The sequence below is a fragment of the Otolemur garnettii genome, unplaced genomic scaffold, assembly GCF_000181295.1.
Source record: "Otolemur garnettii isolate 467f Iridium unplaced genomic scaffold, OtoGar3 scaffold00028, whole genome shotgun sequence".
NCBI classification, from domain to species: Eukaryota; Metazoa; Chordata; class Mammalia; order Primates; family Galagidae; genus Otolemur; species Otolemur garnettii.
Genome location: NW_003852423.1, coordinates 7,113,750 through 7,137,846, shown reverse-complemented (window position 1 = coordinate 7,137,846; position 24,097 = coordinate 7,113,750). Strand labels below are relative to the sequence as shown.

At 40.2% G+C, this 24,097-nt stretch overlaps 1 protein-coding gene across 2 annotated transcripts in view; it reads left to right on the top strand.

Moving 5' to 3' along the window:
• OSBPL3 (oxysterol binding protein like 3) overlaps window positions 1-24,097 on the top strand; it is a 179,264-nt gene that overhangs the window by 118,515 nt on the left and 36,652 nt on the right. For both annotated transcript variants that reach the window (XM_003788512.3, XM_023512478.1), the window contains 5 exons: window positions 6,794-6,924; window positions 10,230-10,337; window positions 17,044-17,178; window positions 18,122-18,215; window positions 23,563-23,813. In XM_003788512.3, the coding sequence (XP_003788560.1) occupies window positions 6,794-6,924; window positions 10,230-10,337; window positions 17,044-17,178; window positions 18,122-18,215; window positions 23,563-23,813 (719 nt within the window). The remainder of the gene's footprint in view (window positions 1-6,793; window positions 6,925-10,229; window positions 10,338-17,043; window positions 17,179-18,121; window positions 18,216-23,562; window positions 23,814-24,097) is intronic.

Here is a 24,097-nt window from a genome sequence, read left to right as displayed (position 1 = left end):
GTCCCTGCAGAAAGGAAACATCCTGAATTTTACCTACAGTGGAGAGTCTGCCTCTTCAGCAGGACAGGGGTTACATGCTGAGTGGGTCCATTGATCCAGTCTTCCCACAGAGGTTTCCACCTTGTGGGAAATCTATAATGGCCCCCAGCCAGCTGTTCTGTCTTTTGGGCTTCATAAGCCACATACCTAGACTAGGCCAAGGTTTGTACGCAAGAGAAAGGCCCAGGTGTGATTATTTAGCAACAGCCTGAGCCCCGTGGGCTTATAGACAGAGAATTTCACAGGGAGCCTAACGAGCTGTGTTTCATTCCTGTGGTTTTAAAGAATACTTGCAGAGACAGAAAGATATTCCTTCTCGTTCAGGGAGTCCCTTTTACACAAGCTGTATAATTCAGGGACCTCATGGAATAAAGGCAGCGCTCGGGTTCACCCTAAGCCTGTGACCTTGCTTGCTTTCTGTGCCTTACATTCAGACTCAAAGCACCATGGCCTTTGTTCCCATGGAAGCCTGGTTTTGTTGCTGGCAGTGTCAATTGTACCTTCTTGACTGTCTCACTATTCTATTGACTATAATTCCGAAACAGCTGAACCAAAGACAAGAATTCCACTGATGTAACACAGTCTGTGTGACCTTCCCCTTGTTAAATGCATCTGAATTCTCTGGGTTTTGTAGATCAGATGGTAGGTGACGAATATATACCTGTGCTAGTTTTAAAAGTTCCTGTTACATATTGTAGACAGTGAATGTGATTTTTATGGCATATCATTGAAGCGGTTCTCATTGGTTCCTGTTTCTGGCTTTATTTGCATATTGCCACACATAGACATGAACAGATAATGAAATATATTAAAATCGAAAGGTCTTTAGTAATTTTTGTTGCATATATTAGATTTTACATTTTCTAAAATGTATTTTTTTTTTTTGAGATAGAGTCTGACTTTGTCACCCTTCATTGAGCGCTGTGGTATCACAGCTCACAGCAACCTCAAACTCGCAGGCTCAAGCGCTTCTCTTGCCTCAGCCTCCCAAGTAGCTGGGACTACAGGCACCCGCCACAATGCCTGGCTATATTTAGAGATGGGGGTCTCCCTCTCGATCAGGTTAGCCTTGAACTCCTAAGCTCGGGCAATCCACCTGCCTCAGTTGCCCAGAGTGCTAGGATTACAAGTGTGAGCCAGTGCACCTTGCCTTCTAAAACGTATTTTATGGAACCCATTAACCTGTAAATGTTTTAGAAAACAAAACAAGAATTTCATTTGAAAATGTTTGGAGAACACTGCTGACTATGATACCCTTTGGAGTTACACATTGAACATTAAATAGTAAAGGCCCTGAGAAGTCCTGCAGCAACAAAACCTGTTAGCTTTGTTTAACTTAGTGATTTTAAATGTTCTAAAGTAGTCGTCCTGAATCTTCGGTTTTCAAATTCTATGATTATCTCCCATAATTAATTGTTTTACCCTGAATAGCAAGAATCAATACTGTTATTTAATACAAGAAGCTGTCATGACAGAGTGTTCTATTAACGGCAGAAACAGAAATGACCAAACTTGAAGAGATTTAAGGGTGGGGAATCCAGGAATAGGATGGGGCCAGGGTCAGGTGCTCCCAATGGACGTGGATATTCACGTACTGCCTTTGAGGGAACCAAAAGAGGGTTTGGGGGATACTTTTCCTATAAGTGAGAGAAATCCTTATTTACAAATGTAAAAAATAAAAGAAGAACAAAATTAAACTGTATTAACTTCTTCTTTTGTTCCTGGATTCTTTTCCTACTTTGATTGGTAATTGTTCAGTGGTCATTTTCTGAACTGTTTAGTTTATGGAAAAATTGAATATAAAGCTGAGCATGTTACAGTGATACTTCTTTCATAGATTAAAAGCTAAAAGATATATGTTATAAAAAAAAAAGCCAAATGATTTATTGTTCATAATTAGAATTCAGCAGAAGTGTGCTGAGCAATTAGATTCATTTGAGTTATCAGTAAATAAGTAGGACGATTTAGTAAAATTACCTAATGTGTCTAAATCAATTTGGATAAAATATCAGAAGATATTTTAAAACCATGGGCATCCTGTGAGGTTGAAATTTAGAGGGAGGAAATTATTTGCTAATCCTATAATGGAGCACAATTGTTTGAAGACTCCTGAACGGCTGGATGTGGTGGCTGAGGCCTGTAATCCCAGCACTCTGGGAGGCCGAGGCAGGTGGATTGCCTGAGCTGAGGAGTTTGAGACCAGCCTGAGCAAGACTGAAACCCATCTCTAAAAATAGCCAGGTGTTGTGATGGGCACCTGTAGTCCCAGCTACTCAGGAGGCTGAGGCAAGAGAATCACTTGAGCCCAAGAGTTTGAGGTTGCTGTAAGCTACGACGCAACAGCACTCAACCCCAGGGTGACTGAGTGAGACTCTGTCTCTAAATAAATAAATAAATAAGTAAAATAAAGCACTCTTGATATGTGGACATTATCCACAGATACTGATGTGGAAACAGGATTTGTCCAAAATCTAAATGGCAGTTGAGCAGCAGAGGTAAGGATTGAAGTTCAGATGTGCCTTATTCCAGGATTTTTTCCTCCTGTGCTACACAGCTTTTGTAGGGGCAGTGCCCCTGGTCTTCATAACTACATTCCTCAAGACCTTACTCTTCCCTGATGCTCCGCTAAAGAAGCAGCTCAGATCAGTTGAGTACTATTACCCTTCAGTGTCAGTGTTCTCTTGCCAGACATCTCATCTCTTATAGTTTCACCATCCTAACTAAAAAAACAGCATAGAAACCAAAGGTAGTGACCACCAAGGGTCGGTGGTATGATGCTTGTTGTGTTCCGTACTGTGGATACAACTTACGGTCTCTGATAGTCCCAAGTTCAGCCTGTGTCCACTCTCTTAGTCTAGCTGGGGGTGGGGGGCGGTGTCTGAGAAATGGCTAACAACAATCTGGGGAAGAGATGAATAAAGAGAGATGTCGTAATTGCCCTCCCATATTTGAATGTCCCATGAAAGAGGAAGTTCTTCTGTTTAACAATTACAGGACACCGAGACAAATGTCTCAGAAAGGAAGGGCTTTCTGAATCCCAGAGCAGAGTGGACCACTTTAGGAGGTAGTGATTGCTCTGATAAGTGCGGACCAAAAGAGCATTTAGAAAGAAAGCTAGAGATGGGGAGGGGCTGTGGGTAGGGGCTTTGGTGACCCCCGAGGTCTCTGTAGCTGTGAACATCTAAAACTTTTTCTGTGCCTTTGTTTATCCTCAGGGATCCGTGGATGAGATACACTCATTTGGATCTTTTATTGTTTCAGGCCTTTTATTCATCTTAAATAAACTTGGAATCATCTTAGCAATAAGTAAGAAAATAGTTCTGTCACAGAGCATATTCTTGACTTTTCCAGTCTGTATCTTTAACAATTAATATAAATGTATTCTTAATTTATATAATTAATTAATATAAATGTATTAATATAAATGTATTCCATAAGCAGCCTCTTAATTGCTGCTGTGTATGTGGGATTATTAGGTGGCTGTGCGTGGCTATTTTAATGTCCTCTGAGTAGGCCTTAATAGTCATTTAAAACATTTGTCACCTGGGGATCTGCTCTCCCAAGCCCTTTGTCAGATGATTTAGGAGGCATTTTACACCTTCCCCGTAAATAGAATGACTATGTGAGTTTCTGTCTGTCACACAATCTCATCAGCGATATATTTTGAATATAAAAGTAGTATATATTCTGCCAACTTTTAAAATTTAGATAGGAATCTCCTAGTTTGGTGGAAAGCCTTGCCTCACTGCGGGTCATCTGGAAGCCAGAGAAATTGATTTGGGAATGTGGCAGCCAGCTGAGCACCACGTTTATTTTAAGCAATAAACATGACATGAAGAGGTAATTCCCCCAGGACCCACAGAGATGCGTGGGTACCCTCTGTATACATGTGTGTGAGGGGAGTGCAGGATGCGTGTTTAATCGGGCACAAACGCAGCCTGTAACCTGGTGGCTTGGCATTCTTCTCCTGATTCCAATTGAATCTGGCCCACTCTTCTACCCGCCATGCAGATTTACAAGCATTGTCCTGGCAAGATTGTAGCCACCAGCACTTTCATCCTTATACACATCCTTTCATCATCGTCATCACTACTATTATTGCAGTAATATTTCTTGTTAATACAGCCATGCATTGCGTTAAGCACTCCCCTGTATCATCTTACTCAATCCTTACAACAATACAGTAACTGTGCCAATTGACCTCTGTCTTCTGTTGGCAGAAGCAGCACCATAGTTCCCCTGCCTCACCCTCTGACAACCAATAAGCTTTGCTCTGAATCATTTCCAATTTTTGGGATACATAGTGTGCAAGTGTAAACAGATGGCTTATTGTTCTATAACTTTCTGAAGATGCTCTCAGTCCGTCGGAAAATGTCACACCCTCACACAAGATCAGCAATGACATATGGAGAAGTTCAGTTGTCCCTGCTGTTAAATGAAGGAAGTAAGTCAGTAACGCCTATTTAGTTTCTGTGTTACTAAATAGGCCGCTCTGGAATAACAATACTTCTAAAAATGCAGCCCTGTGGAATGTAATAACGAGCCAGGTCATTTGAGAAGATGTCTGTCTCAGTCTCTTCCTTCTTCCTGCCTTTCTCAAGCAAATATAATAAGGGAGATTGGAAAGATAATATTCAAATATGAGATCCAGGATCGATAATTTAGATGACAGTTTCCTCATCTGTAGAGGGTAACTTGTACTCATATGCTCAAAACCTGATGAGTTGGCTCGGCACCTGTGGCTCAAGTGGCTAAGGCGCCAGCCACATACACCTAAGGTGTTGGGTTCAAACCCAGCCCAGGCCCGCCAAACAACAATGGTGGCTGCAACCAAAAAATAGTCGGGCATTGTGGCGGGCACCTGTGGTCCCAGCTACTTGGGGGGCGGAGGCAGGAGACTCACTTGAGCCCAGGAGTTGGAGGTTGCTGTGAGCTGTGATGCCATGGCACGCTACCCAGGGGGATAGCTTGAGGCTCTGTCTCAAAAAAAAAAAAAAAACCTGATGAGTTTTTTGCTGTACTTGCTAATGGTTTTCAAAACTTCACTTCAGGTATTGGAGGCCCAGTAGCACTGAGTTCTCCTTGGACCTAAACGCTCACTAAAGTGAACAGAGAAACTGAATGCCAGGACGAGGGGTGGGACTCTGGGTCCTGCAGCTAGTAGGAGTAGCAAGAAAGAGAGGAGGCAACACCTTATTCGGAAATAATTTCAAACTCACAGAAAAATCACAAGAATAACACACAAAACACCCATATGCCCTTTACCCGGATGTACCCTGTTTAATATTTTGCCCCATTGCTTTTATCTCTGTTCACACACATACACATGCACACACTGTCACTCTTCTGAAACCTCTGAGAGTAGGATTCATGCATTATGGCATTCTCTATGGCTTTATACTTCAGTATACAGAAATAGGGATGCTCTGTTACATAACCACAGTTTAGTTATCATGGTCAGGAAATGGAGCGTTGACACGATTTTCATCTGTTCTACCTTTCATGCTCAAATGTCAACTATCCCAGTCGCGTCCTTTTCTTCCTCTTTCCCCCTTCAACACAGGACCTAGCCCGTGCCCTTCATTGTCACGCCTCCTTAGCCTCCTTTTGTTGGGAACAGTTCTTCAGCCTTTCTTTCTCTTCTTATAAAATTGGTATTTTGAAGAATACAGGCCATTTTAAAAACTAGCTATTCCTCATTTGGGGGTTGTCTGATGTTTCCTCATAATCGAATTGATATTGCTTATCCCTGGCTGGCCCACAGCAAAGAAGATATGTCTTTGGGTATCCACCTACCCCTCCCTTATAATGAATTTTGATCACCTGGTTAAGGTGCTGGCTAGATTTCTTCTGCATTGTCACAATTCCCCTGCCCTACCCCCGACAACCAACAAGCGTTATTCTGAATCATTTCCAGTCTTTGGGATACAAACAAAACTAAATGCTGATCTTTAAAAATCCAGAAGCATGGTACAAGTGTCAAAATATCTTGATGATAAGTCATACAGTCATGAGATGTTATAGTGGATGGGCGACCTTAGGATTGGCAAATGTGTGTGTTTGTGTGCTAATTTTAATGGACTTTATTTTTTCTAGCAGTTGTAGGTCTATGCAAAATTGAGCCCAAAGTACAGAGAGTCCCCCCTACATAGGCATAGTGTCTCCTACTGTCAGCTGTGTGGGATCCAGCACCTGCTACCACCCATGAGCCTATACTGACACATCATCACTCAGGGTCCTCAGTTTACATTAGGGCTCACTCTTGGTCTTGTACATGGCAAATGTGTTTTATTTTAAAAGTCAGTGTATTAGGCCAGGCGCTGTGCTCACACCTATAATCCTAGCATCCTGGGAGACTGAGGCAGTTTGATTGCCTGAGCATAGGCGTTTGAGACCAGCCTGAGCAAGAGCAAGACCCTGTGTCTAAAAAAAAAAATAGTCAAGTGTTGCGGCAGGCACCTGTAGTCCCAGCTACTCAGGAGGCTGAGGCCAGAGGATCACTTGAGCCAAGAGTTTGAGGTTGCTATGAGCCATGACGTCACAGCAGTCTACAAAGGGCAACAAAGGGAAACTCTGTCTCAAAAAAAAAAAAAAAAAAAAAATCAAGGTATTGTGTACATTTGCCACACTTAAAATATTTGGGGCTGTTACTTTGTGAAATTCATTTATAAGAAGTAAATTTTTATGTATTTTGTTTTTATTAATAATTATGCCTCTTCTTTTATTCCTTTTTATAATGATTATATCTCTATAGTTTACTTCACTTTAAGGTCAGCTTTTAATATCATGTCAACGGAGAGAGAGAAAATGAGGCAGCTGATGGAGCAGGATTCCTCCTCCTCCCCTTCTGCTCAGGTCATTGGTCTGAAGCACGCCCTGTCATCCGTAAGTTACATGTCTGTGTCACAGAAATACCTGAAAATGTGGCCAGGCTCATGAATTTTTTTGTATTTTTTATTTCCATGTTTGTGTTGAAAATTTGTGATTGTCATGGTTGTGTTGAAGATTCAGGAGAAAGCCAAACAAGTTATTCAAATTATATTCTAACCTTTCATCGGATGTGCTTATTTGAAACACCAAAATTTAGCCTCCCCCAAATCTTAGTAGCTGGTGTCTTACTAAATGTTAGATTCTTTCAGTTTGGTTTCCTCCGATTAATCTTAAATTTTTATGTTTCTCTAAAACTTTTATTGTTTGTTTGTGTGTGTGTGTGTGTGTGTCTTACAGGAGTTAGTTTATTAATGCTTATAGAATCTGACAGTTTGGAGACAATTGTGTGGCCCTGAGACACCACAAACTTAGACTGAGTTTTCCAAGTGACAGGTGGCAGAGCAAAATCCCCAAGTCACGCTCTTATCTTCTCTTTTGTAAAGCACTGATCCCGTTCACTCTTTCAGACATGTGAGCATTATTTTATTTGATTAGATGGTACACAACAGTGAGTTCTGCCAACCCCCATGGCACAAGGCATGAATCATACCGAAGCGCCTGTCAGGCAATCACTGTGCCTTCATAGCAACAGAAAAATCACTGTCAAGGCCTTAAATGTTTTTCAGTGTACATTCTGTCACTCATTCTCTCTCCTGTTTTCCATCCGTTTCAATTTATTCCTCAGAATAGTTGGGCTCTGTTGATGTGCTGTGTCCTAACCCTATATGAATGAGGTAAAATTGTCTGGTTTTCTACCCTCTATCAAGAGACTAGAAAACCTTTAACATCACATATTTATTTGTTCTTACTTTTTGCTTTGAAATTCCTGCTTTAAAAAGGGAAACAATCTTTTTATGGTAACATAAAAAGTTACCATCTGAAGGAACACTGAATTTTCTATTTGGGGGCAGGTAAGGGTGGGTGATGGTAAGTTTTGGGCTCTTGTTATCAGAGGCCAATATAGTCATTGAAAAAACTAGGAAATGTCCATTCCTCATCATGTTGCTGAGGAAAGTAATGTTCTTGGTATAATGTTAATCATAAATCTTTTACCAATGGTGTATACAATTGTTGTAGGATATACTTAAGGAATATTCATTTGTCTTTAACAGAAATTAAAAATAACATTGGCTTACCTCACGTATAAAGAAGAGTCTTAGTGTTGTCTTCAGGTCAGAGACAGAAACACCATCTTTTGGATTATAGTGGACAGTGGGCCATACACTGGGTGCTCCCGTGGTGTGAGAGGGACAAAGTAGACCTTTTTTGTTGTTGTTATTTTCACCCTGGGTAGAGTGCTGTGGCATCATAGCTCACAGCAACCTCAAACTCTTAGGCTCAAGTGATACTCTTGAACCTCAGCCTCCCAAGTAGCTGGGACTGCGGGTGCTCTCCATAACACCTGGCTGGTTTTTGTTTTGCTTGTTTTTGATTTTTTAAGTAGAGGCAGCATCTCACTTTTGCTTAGGCTGTTCTCAAACTCCTGAGCTCAGGAGATCCACCTGTCTCAGCCTCCCAGAATTGCTAGGGTTACAAACATATTTCTTTTTAAAAGTGTACAAAACTTTTCTAGGTTAGTTCTTTAGCATATTAGAAGGAGTCTCTAATAGGCTCCTAAAAGTCTGTCTTCCATGCTCTCCCTCTCTCCCTCCCTCCCTCTCTCCCTCACCTCTCCCTAGAGGAGACCTGGCCTCATCTTGTTAATCTGCTTGTACAGCCGCTGAGACCCACTTGCTTTGCTATCCTAGGCCAAGGTTGTTCTCACCTTCAGGAAGGATTTTATACTCTCATCCATGTTCATGATTTGGAAAACTTCAGATTACACAGAATGAACATTTCTTTCTCTTTTTGTGGCTTGGATTCGTGATTAGGTTCAGGACTTGTTTTTTAAAGGTAAAATTTTTAGAATCGTATCAGAGCTGTTAGAATGCACATATCGGTGCTATATGTGCTGTCTTAGTGTTTCTTTTTCTCCCTGCGGCTTACAAAAGAAAGAGAAGCTACTAAATTAACATAATTTTCAGACTATGCTAAGAGTGTAGCCACCGTCCCAGCAACTGATTGGCCAGAATAAAGTGAGAGCTCCAGAGAGATTGTTATGTGTGGTTGTGCGATCTTAGTTCTAGTACAATGTTTCTTAAATGGTCCTCAAGAATTTTCAAATAGCCCATACATGCTGTGGATACTAAAAAAAATTTTTAAAAGCCCCCGAATCCCTATTAGATATCCACCCGGTGGATCGCCCAGTGCTGCATCCTCCCACATTCTTAGCGGGTCAGCCCCAGGGCCCTGATAGATGGGAACAGCTCAGAGCTTCTCAGAAGAGAGGCAGGAAGACAGGCAGATGGTTGAATCTGTGCACAAGCACCTGTAGGGTTGGTAGTCGGAGTGTCTGGGGAGACAATCCAGAGAATTTGTCTCCTTCCAAAGTCAGACCATCAGAGACCAGTTGTCGTGAAGTACACGGGAATATCAGCATGAAAGAAATATTTTTCTTTACTTTTGAGCCAGTTCCCTCCTAACTGAGAGGTTGAGATAAGAAATGAAACCTGCCCAGGGGAATAGAAAAGAGGTCTGGGGTGATCGCATATATGCTCACATCGTGAGCAAATTAGCCCATTCCCAGGGCCATGTTCTTAAAGTCCTTACGCAGGTAAGTGAGGCTTGTTTATTTTTTAAAAAATAAATTGCCTTCATCCTGAAGAATGAATAAAATAATCAATACCTATTTTTGAGAAGAGTAAAATTAATAACAAAGCAGGACTTCCACAGAGTCCTACTTCTCAGCACTCTTCCTATGATCTAATTCAGCGGGGGTGATAATTAAACAACATCGAAAGATGCTCAGTCATGGGGAGGTGGGGCATCTTTTTCAAAGGCCAAGAAAGCTTTGACTCCCTCATCCTTCAGGAGAAAAGGGAGTTGGCCAAAGAGACTACAGATGGTTGGGGGGAGGAAGAGGTGCCATGCAGGCCCTAGACGTAAAAGCTCCCGGTGTCTGAGATTTCTGTGTCGGTTGCTCTGTTAACCCTCCTCCCCTGCTGGAAATGAGACGAGAAAAGGCGCATCATTTCCAGAGTTTCCGACTTGTTATCTCCCAGGCTTCTCAGAACCAGTGTCCTGGTGGAGAGCAGTCCAGGGACAAGCCCTCACTGAGAGGTTTATCAGGGACTTAGCGATCTTTCCTGCTGGGCCCCCTGCTGTGCTTTTATGAGACAACCATTTATTAACGGAGCCCCACTATTTTTAACATGTTCCAGGCCCTAGCACAAAACACAGACCTTAAAGAACGCTTACGCAGAATCCATGCCGAGTCTCTGCTCCTCGACCCCCCTGCTGTCGCCAAGTCGGGGGACAATCTGGCAGAGGTGGGTAGGTTTCTCGTCTGGTAACATCTCCCCGACTGCCACCCCCCTCCCGTGACACCCTCTGTCCAGTTGCACGGCCTCCCTGCTTCACCCTCATGAGTGGTGTACATCTCCACCCACCTCCTCTGCGTCCTGGTCACAGAGGCCGCCGGGGCTGAGGTTCCAGAAGCTTTCTTGAGAGTATGCTGCTAACTGCATTGTGAAACTGCTTCCCCACCCCAAGTCCAGGATGCTTCTTTTTGCATTTCTTCACCCCATTCACTACCCTCCTGAGTATCACCCCTTCCACTAGGTGTTCCTGGAGTGGGAACTCTAGAGAAATAGACATTTTCTCCTGTTAATTCCTGAAGAAACCTGTATTTCTCTGACCTACAGTATCCCATTCCTTGCCAGCTTCCTTTACCCTCTCTGTAAGAATCGCTCTGACCTTCCTTTTTGGCTGTTCCCTTTTCCCCCTTCCTGTGATTTTTCTTTTTCTTCTATAGAACACAGTCATTCAATTGCGTTACAATTGAAGTGTCTTGGTCCATTAATAGTATATCCAAAAAGGTCCTTTTTTCAAGACTTGGGATATGTATCCAAAATAGACTTTGAATGTGTTTAAAACTAGAGAAATTTCAGAAAAATACAAGTAGGTTACTCAAAAAATAAGTCGGAAAGAGTAGCGAAGGTAAAAACATTTTTAGTTATTTTTTATAGTGATATGCCTGCCTCATATGTGTTGTATTTTTTATTAACACATCTGTGAGGCTGAGTACATTTAAAATAAAAAATAAGGAAGGTAATAAATAAGGGGTATGTGTTTATATGCGTTTTTAAAAGATGTTGGCCGTGTTTAATCATAATCCTTTTTCTTTTTTTGACTGTCCGCAAAGAAAATAACTTCCCTACTGGGGAAGCTGTTGTGAAAGGTGGTGAGGAGGAGAGTTGAGTCAGACTCAGGGCTACAGACTGCAAGTCCCCTGTGAGGCACAGACTATGCCACATGTGGACGGGACCATCCTGTCTGATGAGAGTCACCCTCTCTGTGCAGAGGCTTGCAAGCTCCTATTACTTCCAGGTCACATGATAGTGGTTGAGTGTGAAATTTCTCTACAGATGGCACTACCCTGAAGAGATCACTTTCCAGTTATTTTAGCCTTGACCTAAACTGTCACTTGCTGGATCGATCACCTAAACATTACCTATGGTGGCCTTCATTTTAGGCCTGGATGGGGCCTCTTTTAAATCTGCATAATTGCTAATAGTAGGGCTCAGTTGTGTTCAAGATTGGTCATCACTGAGAGTTGTTTTTTGCCAAGAATGCCAATGTTTTGTGGCATTCTCCAAAGTTTTGAACATGTTTCCAGATAGTACTTACTTTTTAAGCAGTACATTATTACATGAATTTATCTGTTTAACAAATTAAATAGGTAAGCTTCATGTAGGCTTTTATCACTTTATGGTCAGCCTGTATAGTTGGGACTATTTGTGTTTTGGAAAGGAAACCAAAATTACAAGTCTTTTAAAATACATATATTTAAACCATATATATTAAATGTGTATTTTTTAATGGATCTCAAAGGTAACATACCTGAAAGCAGAAATGCTGTGAACTGTCCTTGAAGGGTGGCAGTGAAATCCCTCAAACTTACACTTTCTAAAATAGCCTTCTTGAGTCTGGAATCAGTGGTGCATTTGTCTCGTTTGCCTATTTCCTCTTTCAGAGATTGTCTGTTTCTCAAAGTTTATCCTTTCTTCCACTAAGTGACTCAGGCTGACTTTCCCAGCAAGGGAAAAGCTATTGTTGTCTTGAGGAAATGAAGTCGGAGAGTACGTGGAAATGGCCTCCCAGACCAAGAACTTGACTCTGGTTTATTGTTTTAGGTGGCCGCCACGCACCTCCAGTACTCTGTTGGAGCACGGTTCCCGACAGTGGGGTCAGCCCAACGTACTGTTTTCAGGACTTCTCTCTTTCTTTGCTTACTTTGTTAGCTTTTCTTCAGCTACACAAATTACTTCTCTTTAGTATTGGACCTGGCTACTTGAATTCAAAAATCCCCCCTTTGCTATCAGAAAGTCCTCCTGCTTTATATTCCTGAATGTGAAGATTTAAGATGATCAGATTATTAGTTCTTAGATTGTTTTATATTGACTTAGATTCTAAATGAAAAGCCAAGTGACTTCTGGAGGTAACATTCTACTACATCTAAAGTCCATTTAAGAGACTAAAAAAGAGGAAAACTTTAAAGAAAAATCTGGAAGAGAAGAAGGAAACTTCTTTTAAGGGCTGCCAGTTTGCTATGCCCCATATGCATGTGAATGCATCATCTCACACATCCTAACCATTATTCTGTGAGGCAGGTGGTGATTTCATTGTAGAGACAAGGAAACCGAAGCCCAGAGAGGTTAAATAACTTCACTCATACACATCTTATAAGAGACGGAGCTGAGAGTTAACATCTAAGGAGGCCAAAATACTTGTTTCCTCAATAGCATCACGCTCCTATATAATGAGGATAGATATACTAAGCCAGAAATTAAAACACTCATTGATGCTCTAGTTGTTAAAATAACACTCAATGATGCTCTAGTTGTTACACGATGGTGTAAAAATAGAACAGAATAACTATCTCCGGCACAAGCGCCATTTTATAGGGTGGAAAAGGCATCAAAAACCAATGGGAAAGAGAAAGCTTGCTCAGCAAATTAGGTTGGTGCAGCTCAAAGCAATTTAGAAGCGGCTGAAATCTTTCTACTTTGCAAGCTAAAGTGAGTCACCAGTGAATTCAAGTTAAATATAAAAATTCAAACAGAACACAATTCACATTCGCAAAGACACGGAAACAACTCTAGAGCCCACCAATACATGAATCGATTAATAAAATGTGATTTATCATGCTAGGGAGTACTGCTCAGCCATAAAAAAGATCATCTGGAATCTTTTTGGACAACCTGGAGGGAACTGGAACCCATTTTGCTAAGTGCAATGTCACAAGAAGGGAGAAACAACCCAACAGTTAAGCGAGCATTTGGAGGTCAATCTCTGTGAAAGTCGAGCTGGGGAAAGCGGAAAAAGGAGATGGGTAAATTCCGACCTATTGGGTACAATGCACGCTATCTGAGTGAAGGGCATGCTTCACCGAATAACTTTGACGCAATCTGTGCAGTAACAAAGTATGTAAAAAAACATGTAATCTTCTGAAATAAAAAAAAAATTCAGACTGAAAAATATTCATCTAAATATCAAACTGCTAGAGTAGGGAGAATTTTCTACATTGGGGGGGCAATCAAGGAAACTATGAAAGGAATGTTGACTAGATTTGACTATATTCTTTTTTAGGAAAAAATGGCGTGTATGAAAAAATTAGAAGGCAGATAATATACTGGGGAAAATATTTTCAGTGAAAATGTCAAACTTCGTTAATGCTAAATCAGTGGTAATGTTTTAAATATGTAAACAATAAACAAATAATATCCAGTAACTTAGGACCTCAAGAACTAAATGGATAAAGGGTATAACTCACAAAACAAATAAACAGACCCTAATACAGATAGTTGTAGGAGAGCTGTTTTCTACTTTTTATTTTGCAATACTTATAAATTCACAAGAAAGTACAAAAATATACAGAGGAAGGTCCCTTGAATCCTCCAGCCTCTCCTGAGATTAACATCTCTCCAATTTGTTTCTTAAAAAGGAAAAAAAATGTTCACCCTGATGAAATTAAAACAATTAGATTAGCACAAAAAATTGTACGAATTGGGCTATTCAGGGTCCTTAATATAGAGATGTAGAGAAAATGGGGGTTATTCCTTGTTGATGTGATGAAGTAATATATATTTTGCCTTGAATGTTTTTAATAATTCTGCTTCTGAAAATTGATTCTAAGAAATAACAAGACAAAACAAAGGCATATTTATAAACATCCTCACACCATCTTTGCAAATTTGGAAACACCCTTAATTTCTAATTAAGGGAAAAAGGGAATCCCTAACAAAAGGGAATTGTTACCCGATGACACATATGAATAATCAACTATCTATCAATTGAGTTCATTATCTTAAAGAATTTTAATGGTCTAGGGAAACATTAATATCATGTTAAGTGCATGTAACAGATAATATGTAACCTGGGTACAGTTTGAACCTGGTTTTTCATATTTAAAAAAAAAATCTATACCCAAATATCTTCATGCAAAAAAATTCTATGTAGACTACTAGGTTAACAGTGGCCATATCTAGGGAATGGAACTTGAATTAATCCTTACATTTTATTTACTTTTTTTTTTTTTTGTAGAGACAGAGTCTCACTCTATCGCCCTCAGTAGAGTGTCGTGGGGTCACACAGCTCACAGCAACCTCCAACTCCTGGGCTCAGGTGATTCCCTTGCCTCAGCCTCCCGAGCAGCGGGGACCACAGGCGCCCGCCACAACACCCGGCTATTTTTTTGTTGTTGTTGCAGTTTGGCTGGGGCTGGGCCTGAACCCTATACCCTTGGTTTATGGGGCCAGTGCCCTACCCACTGAGCCACAGGCGCCGCCCCATTTTACTTACATTTTTTAGTATTTTTTATTTTGAATACATATTTCTTTTATCCTCAAAACACATCTTAATTTTGAAAAATCTATTTTGGTGTTGTTTGGAAAGAGCTTATAAAATTACATATATGCAAATAGTATGATTACCATTATTTCAGAACAAAACAAAGCTGCACACATAGAAAGGTTTGGAGAGACATGTGTCAAAATGCTTACTAAAGTGGTTGTTTCAATGTGATAGGATTATGAGAGTTCTCTTCCCTCCCAGTCTCTTTGTTTAACCTTTTGGAATGTAAACAACAAACAACCACTCGTGGGTTACAAAAACGAGGGGAAATGATTAAATGAAGCAAAAAGAGGTTAATAGTTTAACAAATGAGGTTCTGTGGTGTTTGGGACACCGTGACAGCGAATATTATTTATTTTTGGTGTTGGTCAGTCAGGAGATCCTTCTGACCCACCATTCCGGGAGGGGAAAGCTATAGAGAGAATAGCAGTGACTAGTTATAAATTAATGAGAGGATGAGTAAATAAATCATGAGCATGTTAGTGGCAGGAGCACACCAAGGCCACAGGAGGATTCTGTTGTTGAAATGAGCATTAAAGGGCCTATTCACTACACTGTCTTCCAATTCACTATCTTTGTGCCTGGCTCTTTTGAGAAAAGAGACCTTTTCCTGGATGATGCCACTTGTGACACTTAAAGATTCTAAAGTGATCTCTTGGGTAGGGGAGAAGAGCAGCTTGCTTTTCAGAAGGCTGCACGAGTATTGAGATGGGTGGGATCCTGAATACCTGGGGCAGATGTCTTATTTAGGAAGCAGATGCTGTGTGTGTATTTCAGTGTGTTCCTGAGACACTTCATAAACGGACACTTGCCCTTGATTATTTATGAAAATCTGTGGTTCTGTCATAGTAACCCCTTACGTGAGTATAACTTAAGTTTAGAAGACTGAGTATGCTGAAATCATACAATTTCTTAGTGAAATGTAATAATCTGCCTTAACTTTTGTCCCCCATATTATTCTGGGACTTGCTTAACAGATACATGATGGAGAACAGATACATAATTCCTTTACCAGCCCAGTGAAAGAAGAGATGAGGAGTGGGAAAACTCAGGGGAGCAATGTCCTCTGATTCAAACAGATTGAACCATCTTGTCCTGAATCTGTTCCTTTTCCTTGGGTGTCACCTCTGTGATCCTCCCTTCATACCAAAGCCCCCTATTCAGAGCCAATCTCCCCTTCTCTGCCTGTGCAGCACGCTGTCTGGTCCACAGTCTGGGGCTGCCGTGCATCGGGGCACATTCTCCACACCACTCATTCTGGGTAGAAACCTCATCTTACTGTTTTATCCCTTCATTGCCAGCTCAGGACTCTACAAACCTTTTTGTCAATTTATTGAATTGAGCTGAATTTTCACTTGCAAGTAATAGAAAATCCTCCCCAAAGCATATAGGTCCTCCCAAGAGGGAGAGTCCGCACAATGGGGTGGAGAATGGAGGGCCAGGCCAGATAAGAAAATAGTGATACTTTTTTGTATTGTTGGTACAAAGGCCTATAAGGAAGATTAGGGATTTCCTTCTCTTGAAGAGTCATTGTGGGTGGAGAGAGACAAAGAGAATTTATGTCATTTCGTGTATGAATAATGAATGACCTGCCACCAGGGCCACTTCTGGACCAAAACACCGTTTACTTGTCAAGGGGTGCCTCAAAAGCAGCATGTAGGGCTCTGAGAGACCAGGGGGGCAGAAGAAAGCGATGTTGGTCTGAAGCAGGCGTGCAAGGACATACACTGAGTGTAATTCAGAGCAAATTTTAGGATGAAAAGAAACATTCAGCAGTGGCAGAGAATAAGAGGATGTGATTCAGAGAGCACTGGAATTTTCCCCCCGTAAACGGAACAAGTCATCACCTTGGCGGTTGTTTATTGCTTTGCAATTTGTTGCATGTGGGTGAACAGTCATAGTGCCTGTAAGTAGGTTCCCATTTCGGGGAGAACTTCATGTCCCCGTTGTTTTGTGGGAGCCTTGCTTCTCCCCAGCACTGGAGCTGACCTGTGCTTTGAGTTGCTCGTTTGCATGGGCCTGTGACCTCATGTGTTATGCAACTAAATCTTTTATTTATTTTGCTTTGCTTAAGACTGTTTCTGGAGTATGTACGTATTTTTGTTTTTGTTCTTCCCATAGGAAAATTCCGGAGATGAAAACCGAGCTCTGGTCCATCAGCTTTCCAATGAAAGTAGACTCTCCATCACTGACTCCCTCTCAGAGTTTTTTGACGCTCAGGAAGTTCTGTTATCTCCAAGCTCTTCAGAAAATGAGGTTTGAGCTCTGTTTTCAGTGAGGTGCCTCAAAAATCCCTTTTGTTGCTTTATTAACCTGTTGAGTAATTATTTGCATTTAGAAACATTAACCTCAGTGACCTCTTTCCATCGTTATATTCTGAGAGTCCCCTCATAAATCACCCAAAAGGATCCAGATGATATAGTATGTTAGAACAGTGGTTCTCAACCTTCCTAATGCTGTGATGTATTTTCATTGTTACAAAGGGGTTGCAACCCCCAGGTTGAGAACCGCTGTGTTAGAAGAAGAGTAGTTGTAAAAGTAGAAGGTGTTGAATATTTTCTTGTTTCTGTTACTTGATTTGTTTCACTTCTTTTCGAGTAAGGGTTAGTAATTTTGACTTCTACCTATTTAATGATGTAATATTTCTACTACAGAGAAAACATTAGCATCCTATGCCTTTTTTTAACATGGAATTTGACCTACATTAATTTATAAGATATAATATAATAATTTATTTTTGGTTAATACATAAAAACCATACTTTCCTGAATAGGAAGGTAACATTGCTGTGTATGTGCACTAACAATTTTACCCCTTCATGGAGTAGTAATCTTATGTATTAATTCCCACAGAAGATTCTGTTTTCACAAGTAGTTCAAAGATAAATTGTACCTCCTATTTAAACACGAACAGATTCTGAAAATACCGTCCGAATCACTAAGAATTTTTATAGTAACAAAAATATTGTTTACTTGTTCTCCTTGCAAGAGCTAATCAAGAATGTATAAGAATTTTAACAACAGGGATTTTCTGCGAAAACCGAGGCAGTTTGGTGAGATACCTCTATGAAAATAGCATTCAAATATATTTTTATAGCTTTGTAATGTGGGACTCAAAATGTTTGCTCATTTGGAATAAGGATTTTATGACAAAGGTTGTTTACTCTTACTCTGATTTATTTGTTTCTTCTTTCCCGTAGATTTCTGATGATGATTCCTACGTCAGTGATATAAGTGATAATCTTTCCTTAGACAATCTCAGTAATGATTTAGATAATGAAAGACAGACCCTGGGTAAGATTTACATTATTTAAAGTCTGAAAAGTTTGGATTTTCACAGAATACTAATAAGCATATACAGTTGGCCCTTAAATAATGTGGGGGTTAAGGTACCAACACCTCTTGCTATCAGAAATTTGCTTATAGGGCCAGGCATGGTGGCTCACGCCTATGATCCAAGCACTCTGGCAAACTGAGGAGGAAGGTTTGCTTGAGTTCATGAGTTCAAGACCAACCTTAACAAAAGCAAGAACCCATATCTACTAAAAAAATTAGCAAAATTAGCCAGGCATAGTGGCACGCGCCTATAGTCCCAGCTACTGGGGAAGCTAAGGCAGCAGGATCACTTGAGTTCAGAAGTTTGAGGTTTGCTGTTAGGTAGGTTGAGGCCATGGCACTCTAGCCCTGGTAACAGAGCAAGACTCTGTCTCAAAAAACAAGAGAAAAAAAAGAAAAAAGAAAAGAAAGAAAGAAAAATTTACCTATAAATTTTCACTTCTCAGAGACTTAACTACTAATATCGTTCTGTTGACCAGAAGCCTTACCAATAACATAAACAGTTGATTGACACATATTTTGTGTACGTATTATATATTGTATTCTTAAAGTAAGCTAGAAGAAAAAAATCTTAAGAAAATCATAAGGAAGAGAAAATCTATTTAGTCTTCATTAAGCAAAAATGGATCATTGTAAAGGTCATCTTTGTTATCTTCGTGTTGAGTAGGCTGAGGAGAAAGAGGAAGGGTAGGTCTGGCTGTTTTCAGGGTGGCAGAGTGGAGAAAATCTGAGCATAAGTGGACCCACATGGGTCAAACCCATATTGTTCAAGGTCACTGGTGTAGAGTACCTGCAAGCAGAGACTTATAAGAAGCACTACATAGGAAAATTAAGACACGATCCCTACTCCCAGGATTTTATAATCCAGGTGAGGAGACAGCACTCATGTGTGAAAGATGTATTCATTCAAATCAATTCAAATAAATTTGTCTGTTCATGCAAATATTTATTTTATAAAGTCAAGATGCACCAATTATCATATAAACATCAAAAAATAATACAAGAGATAACCCTTTTATTCTCTCTGCAGAGATATTAGAATATAGCTTTTTGCCTTGGATATCTTGGGGTTTTATAGTTTAGGAATTTGATAGGTTTTCTACATCTAATAAAATGTCTTGTCTAAGAAGTAAGTTATCTTCAAATTCTTCAAGATAAGACATTTTAAAGTAACTAACTGGTACCTCCTAGAAGTAGGGACCCTTCAAACTATCCTAAGATGTCACTTTATTACTGGTTGATCCTCAGAGGGAAAATGATGGACAGGAAGGGTCTTTCATGTTGCTAGTTTGAACTGTAGAGTACCTGAGTTATCTAGATGGCCCCTCAAACAGCCCTAGTTAGAACTTCAGTGACAAAGCCTGTTTAGAAAGGAAATGCCCTTAAAAAGAATATGCTCAGCTGGACGGTTTTCTGCACAAGTCCTTGTAGCATCTAATATTCCAGTCTTAGTACTCATTGTCCCTAGGGGTCTCTGGATTTGCCACCATGCTTTGGATACTTAAAGCACTGTTTTTATATCTACATAGAGGGCAAGTGCCATATCAGGTACCTTTTTGATATTTTAGTGTTCCCTATCTCAATATGTATGTGTGGACTATGATGAAGACCTATTATTTGAATGCTAAAGACCTGCTCCTCGGGAGCTACAATATATGAAGAAAAAAACCCAGATGATTCTGCTACACTCTGAAAGATCATCCCTTCAGTATCATACCTATTAGATGTGAGATGATCATCACACTGTGTTCATTTCAAATATTTCTGGGGAGGTGAACTTCTTGGTGGAAAAGTCTAAGAACCAGTGGGCTCAGTAGAGAAGGCCTTTAACAAACAAGCTCATGAACTACATGTTTTTCTAGAAAAACAAGGAGGCAAATGGAAAAAGAAACGAAGGAACATTACTTACTTGTCAAAAAATGTACACACTAACCCAGTGCTCCCACCATAGATGAGGAAGAACAACAGATGCTGGAGTCCTTCATCTCTTGAGACCATAGAACAGGAGCCACAGGGAGCAGGGAGTGAATGAAGGGTTCAGAGGTCAAAACTGAAAACAGGGGACGTGATCCAGAACCTGAGACCATGACTGCACTGAGTTGACCACAGCCTGGATGAGAGCTTAGGGCTAGTTCTGTCTTATTCCACAACTGTTTTCCTGGCTGAGGTTGCCTTAGCTTAAACAAGCACTGGGCAAAACCCAGCCTTCTTTGTCAGTATTTGAATACTAGAAATGGGTGTCCTCCATTTTGTCACAGAAATTCTCCAAGAAGGGGGATCATATTTCTAAACTTCAATACTAGCCTGTAGAGATAGGATGTGGAAGTTATCATTATATCTCATAGAACCATTTTGCTACAGTAGGAAAAAGGATAGGATCAAGGTCTTGATACACTGTTATTCTAGAATTTCTCTGAGTAAATGTGAGCTTTTAGAATATTTCCTATCAATGTCTTCCCCCAAATCTCACTGAGTACATATTAGGAACTGTTACTTTGCTCAGTGCTATGAGGAAGTTAAGTGGTAAAGAATATGGATTCATGGACCAGGCTTGGTCAGTTAAACCCAGTTCTGCTACTCACTGGCTGTGGGATCTAGGACAACTTACTTCTCTTTGTCTCATTTTCTTCATCTGTAAAATGGGGCTACTACTACTGTATGCCTCAAGAGGTAGTTGTAAAGAGTAAATGTGAATAATACATGCAGAATGCTTAGAAGACAAGCAGGAGCAAGATGTGTGATAGCTGCTAGTAGTATTGGTGGTACAGAAGTATTCTTTCAAAATTTAGATTTTTGAAATCGAAGAAATTATTTTGAGACTACATGGAAACTATTTTTTAAAAAAAACAATTGTCATTAAGAAAAAAGCAACTACCATCTACAACTACTTACCTAGGTTAGACTTTACCCATACTAAGCAATTAAAACAAATTCAAAAATTAATTGACTGCCTGGATTAAGCCAAGATTGCATAGCATCACAGCATTTTCATATTGTCTATTCATCTATTCAGCCTTTCTGTTCAGAGTGACTGACTTTATAATGAGTAAATGTTAAATATTTATGTCTAATAAATAAATATGTACCATTAAAATATATTGGTGCAATGTAAAAGATTTCATTTGAATATAGGCATATTTGGCATGGGAAAAGAATTTTAGAGCATGAAACAAAGGAAAAGATTGATAGAGTTACACAAAATGTATGTGTTTCATTCATTAAAAAATTCCATGGGCCAAATTTAAAGGTAAATGTCAAATGGGGATTAAATTGTAAGATAAATTTGAAAACAAAAGATTGGAGTTTTAATGCATAAATAGGAAAGCAGACAATTCAGCTAAGAAAAAATATTCCAAAGAAGAAAGTACTTCAAGCCATATTAGAAATTTTTGAAGTTTTGAATTTAAAAAATTTGTAAAATTAAAACAAGGAGATAATGCTGCCTACCTGACAGTGTGACAAAAATGTAAAACAATGACAAGCCTAGAAATGCCTCAGAAAATCAATACTCACATATGTTACCCCTAAATGGGAAAATTGGTTTAGCCTTTTTGAAAAGCAGCCAGATCATATGCATTGAAAGTCTAAAAACATTCATAGTTGTTGACATAGTAATAGCACTTCTTTGTATCCTAAGAAAATAATCAGAGCTACAGGCACATATTTAAATTATGAATATTCACCACTGGATTTTTGTCGCTTTGGTTTTGTATCACGAAACATTGAAGCAGACCTATGAGTCCAACAGTACGTGAATGATTCAGTAAATTATGGCATGCCAACAACATGGAATATTTTTACAGTCATTGACAATGTTTTAGGGTTAGGCACAGTGACTCAAGCCTGTAATCTTAGTACTCTGGGAGGCCAAGGTGGAAGGATCTCTTGAAGTTAGAAGTTTAAAACCAGCTAGAGCAAGATTCTGGAGAGAGAGAAAGAGAGAGAGAGAGAGAAAACTAGCCGGTCATAGGGGCACATGCTGGTAGTCCCAGCTACTCAGGGAGGCTGAGGCAGGAATTTGAGGCTCCACTTGAGCCCAGGAATTTGAAGTTTCAGTGACCTATGATGATGCTATTACATTCCAGCCTGGGCAACAAAGAAATGAGATTCTGTCTCCAAAAACAAAAAATAAACAACAACAAAAAGGATGTTTTAGGAGAATTTTAAATAACATGGAATTTGTTAGCTGAATAAGTAGAACGTGAAAAATTCATACAGTATGAATAATACGAATGATGAAAACACTAAGTGAAGATATTCTAAACTATAAATGGCTGCAGTTTGGGGGTGGTGGAATAATGAATTACTATTATTTCCTATATAATTTTCCTATAAAAACATTTTAAAATTAGATTTTGAAGGTATTTTTAAAGGTTAATGTATAAGCTTTTATATTCAGTAACCTGCTGTAGGGATAGAAACCTAATTTCTAATTTTATTCTAAGTGTATGTGAGCATAAGGAACTAGCTTGAGTAGGAACTTAAGAGCCTCCCTATCAATGAAGTCCATGAGTTTTAGTACATGTAACTTTTGATATTTCTTTATTTATTTTTATTTTTTCTTATTCTTTTGAGACAGAGTCTCACTAGGTTGCCCTTGGTGGAGTGCTGTGCTGTTATAGCTCACAGCAACTTCAAACTCTTGGGCTTAAGCAATTCCCTTGTCTCAGCCTCCCAAGTAACCGAGACTACAGGAACCCACCACAATGCTTGGCTATTTTTTGTTACTGCTGTTGTAGTTCTCATTGTTTAGGAGGCCAGGGCCAGGTTGGAACCCACCAGCCCAGGTATATGTGGCTGGTGCCCTAACCACTGAGCTATAGGCACTGAGCCAACTTTTGATATTTAAATACTCAAAATGCTTTTATTTATTTTCTGGCTTCCAGTCATATGATTGAATACCTGAGTATAATAATAAAATTGAATACTTTGGCCAGGTGTGATGGCTCATGCCTATAACTACAGCACTCTAGGAGGCCAAGGCAGGTGGATTGCCTGAGCTTACAGGTTCAAGACAAGCTGAGACAGAGCCAGACTCCATCTCTGAAAATACCCGGGTGTTGTGGTGGGTGCCTGTAGTTCCAGCTACATGGGGGAGCTGAAGCAAGAGAATCACTTGAGCCCAGGAGTTTGAGGTTGCTGTGACCTATAATGCTATGTCACTCTACTGGGGCAAAAAAATCAGACTCAAAAAAAAAATTAAAAATTGAGTACTTGCTAGGTAAGGTTTTTAGTCATAGATTTTTAAAAAATAATGGAATAAAATCAAAAGCTTTGTAGAGACAACCAGGTGGCTTTCTTTCAGGGCTCGTTCTTGAAGGTGGTGGGGAGGCAAAGTCCAAGAGAAGAACTTGCTTGCCGGCCCCGGGCCCCAACACCAGTAACATCAGCCTGTGGAACATCCTGAGGAATAACATAGGGAAGGACCTGTCCAAGGTGGCCATGCCGGTGGAGTTGAACGAGCCCCTGAACACGCTGCAGAGGCTCTGCGAGGAGCTGGAGTACAGTGAGCTTCTGGACAAGGCCGCACAGATTCCAAACCCCCTGGAGAGAATGGTGAGGACTCACCTTCCAAGGTCACCGCCCAACCTTCGTCCCTGAGCCACGAGGCCATTCACGTGGGTCCACCAGAGCTAAAACAGGCAGAGCTGAAAGATAGCTCTTATCCCCTCCGGTTTCCTTTTGATTGCTCCTGAGATAGGGTCATTTCTCAGAGCTGTCTGGTTCTCCTCTGCTGGTTCCCTTGTCAGGATTTGCCCTGGGGATGGAGGGCTTCTCTGGCAGCTGAAGCCTGAGGTGGTTGGGTCTGTGGTTTGTGCTTTTCTTTCTCCAGAGCCTTC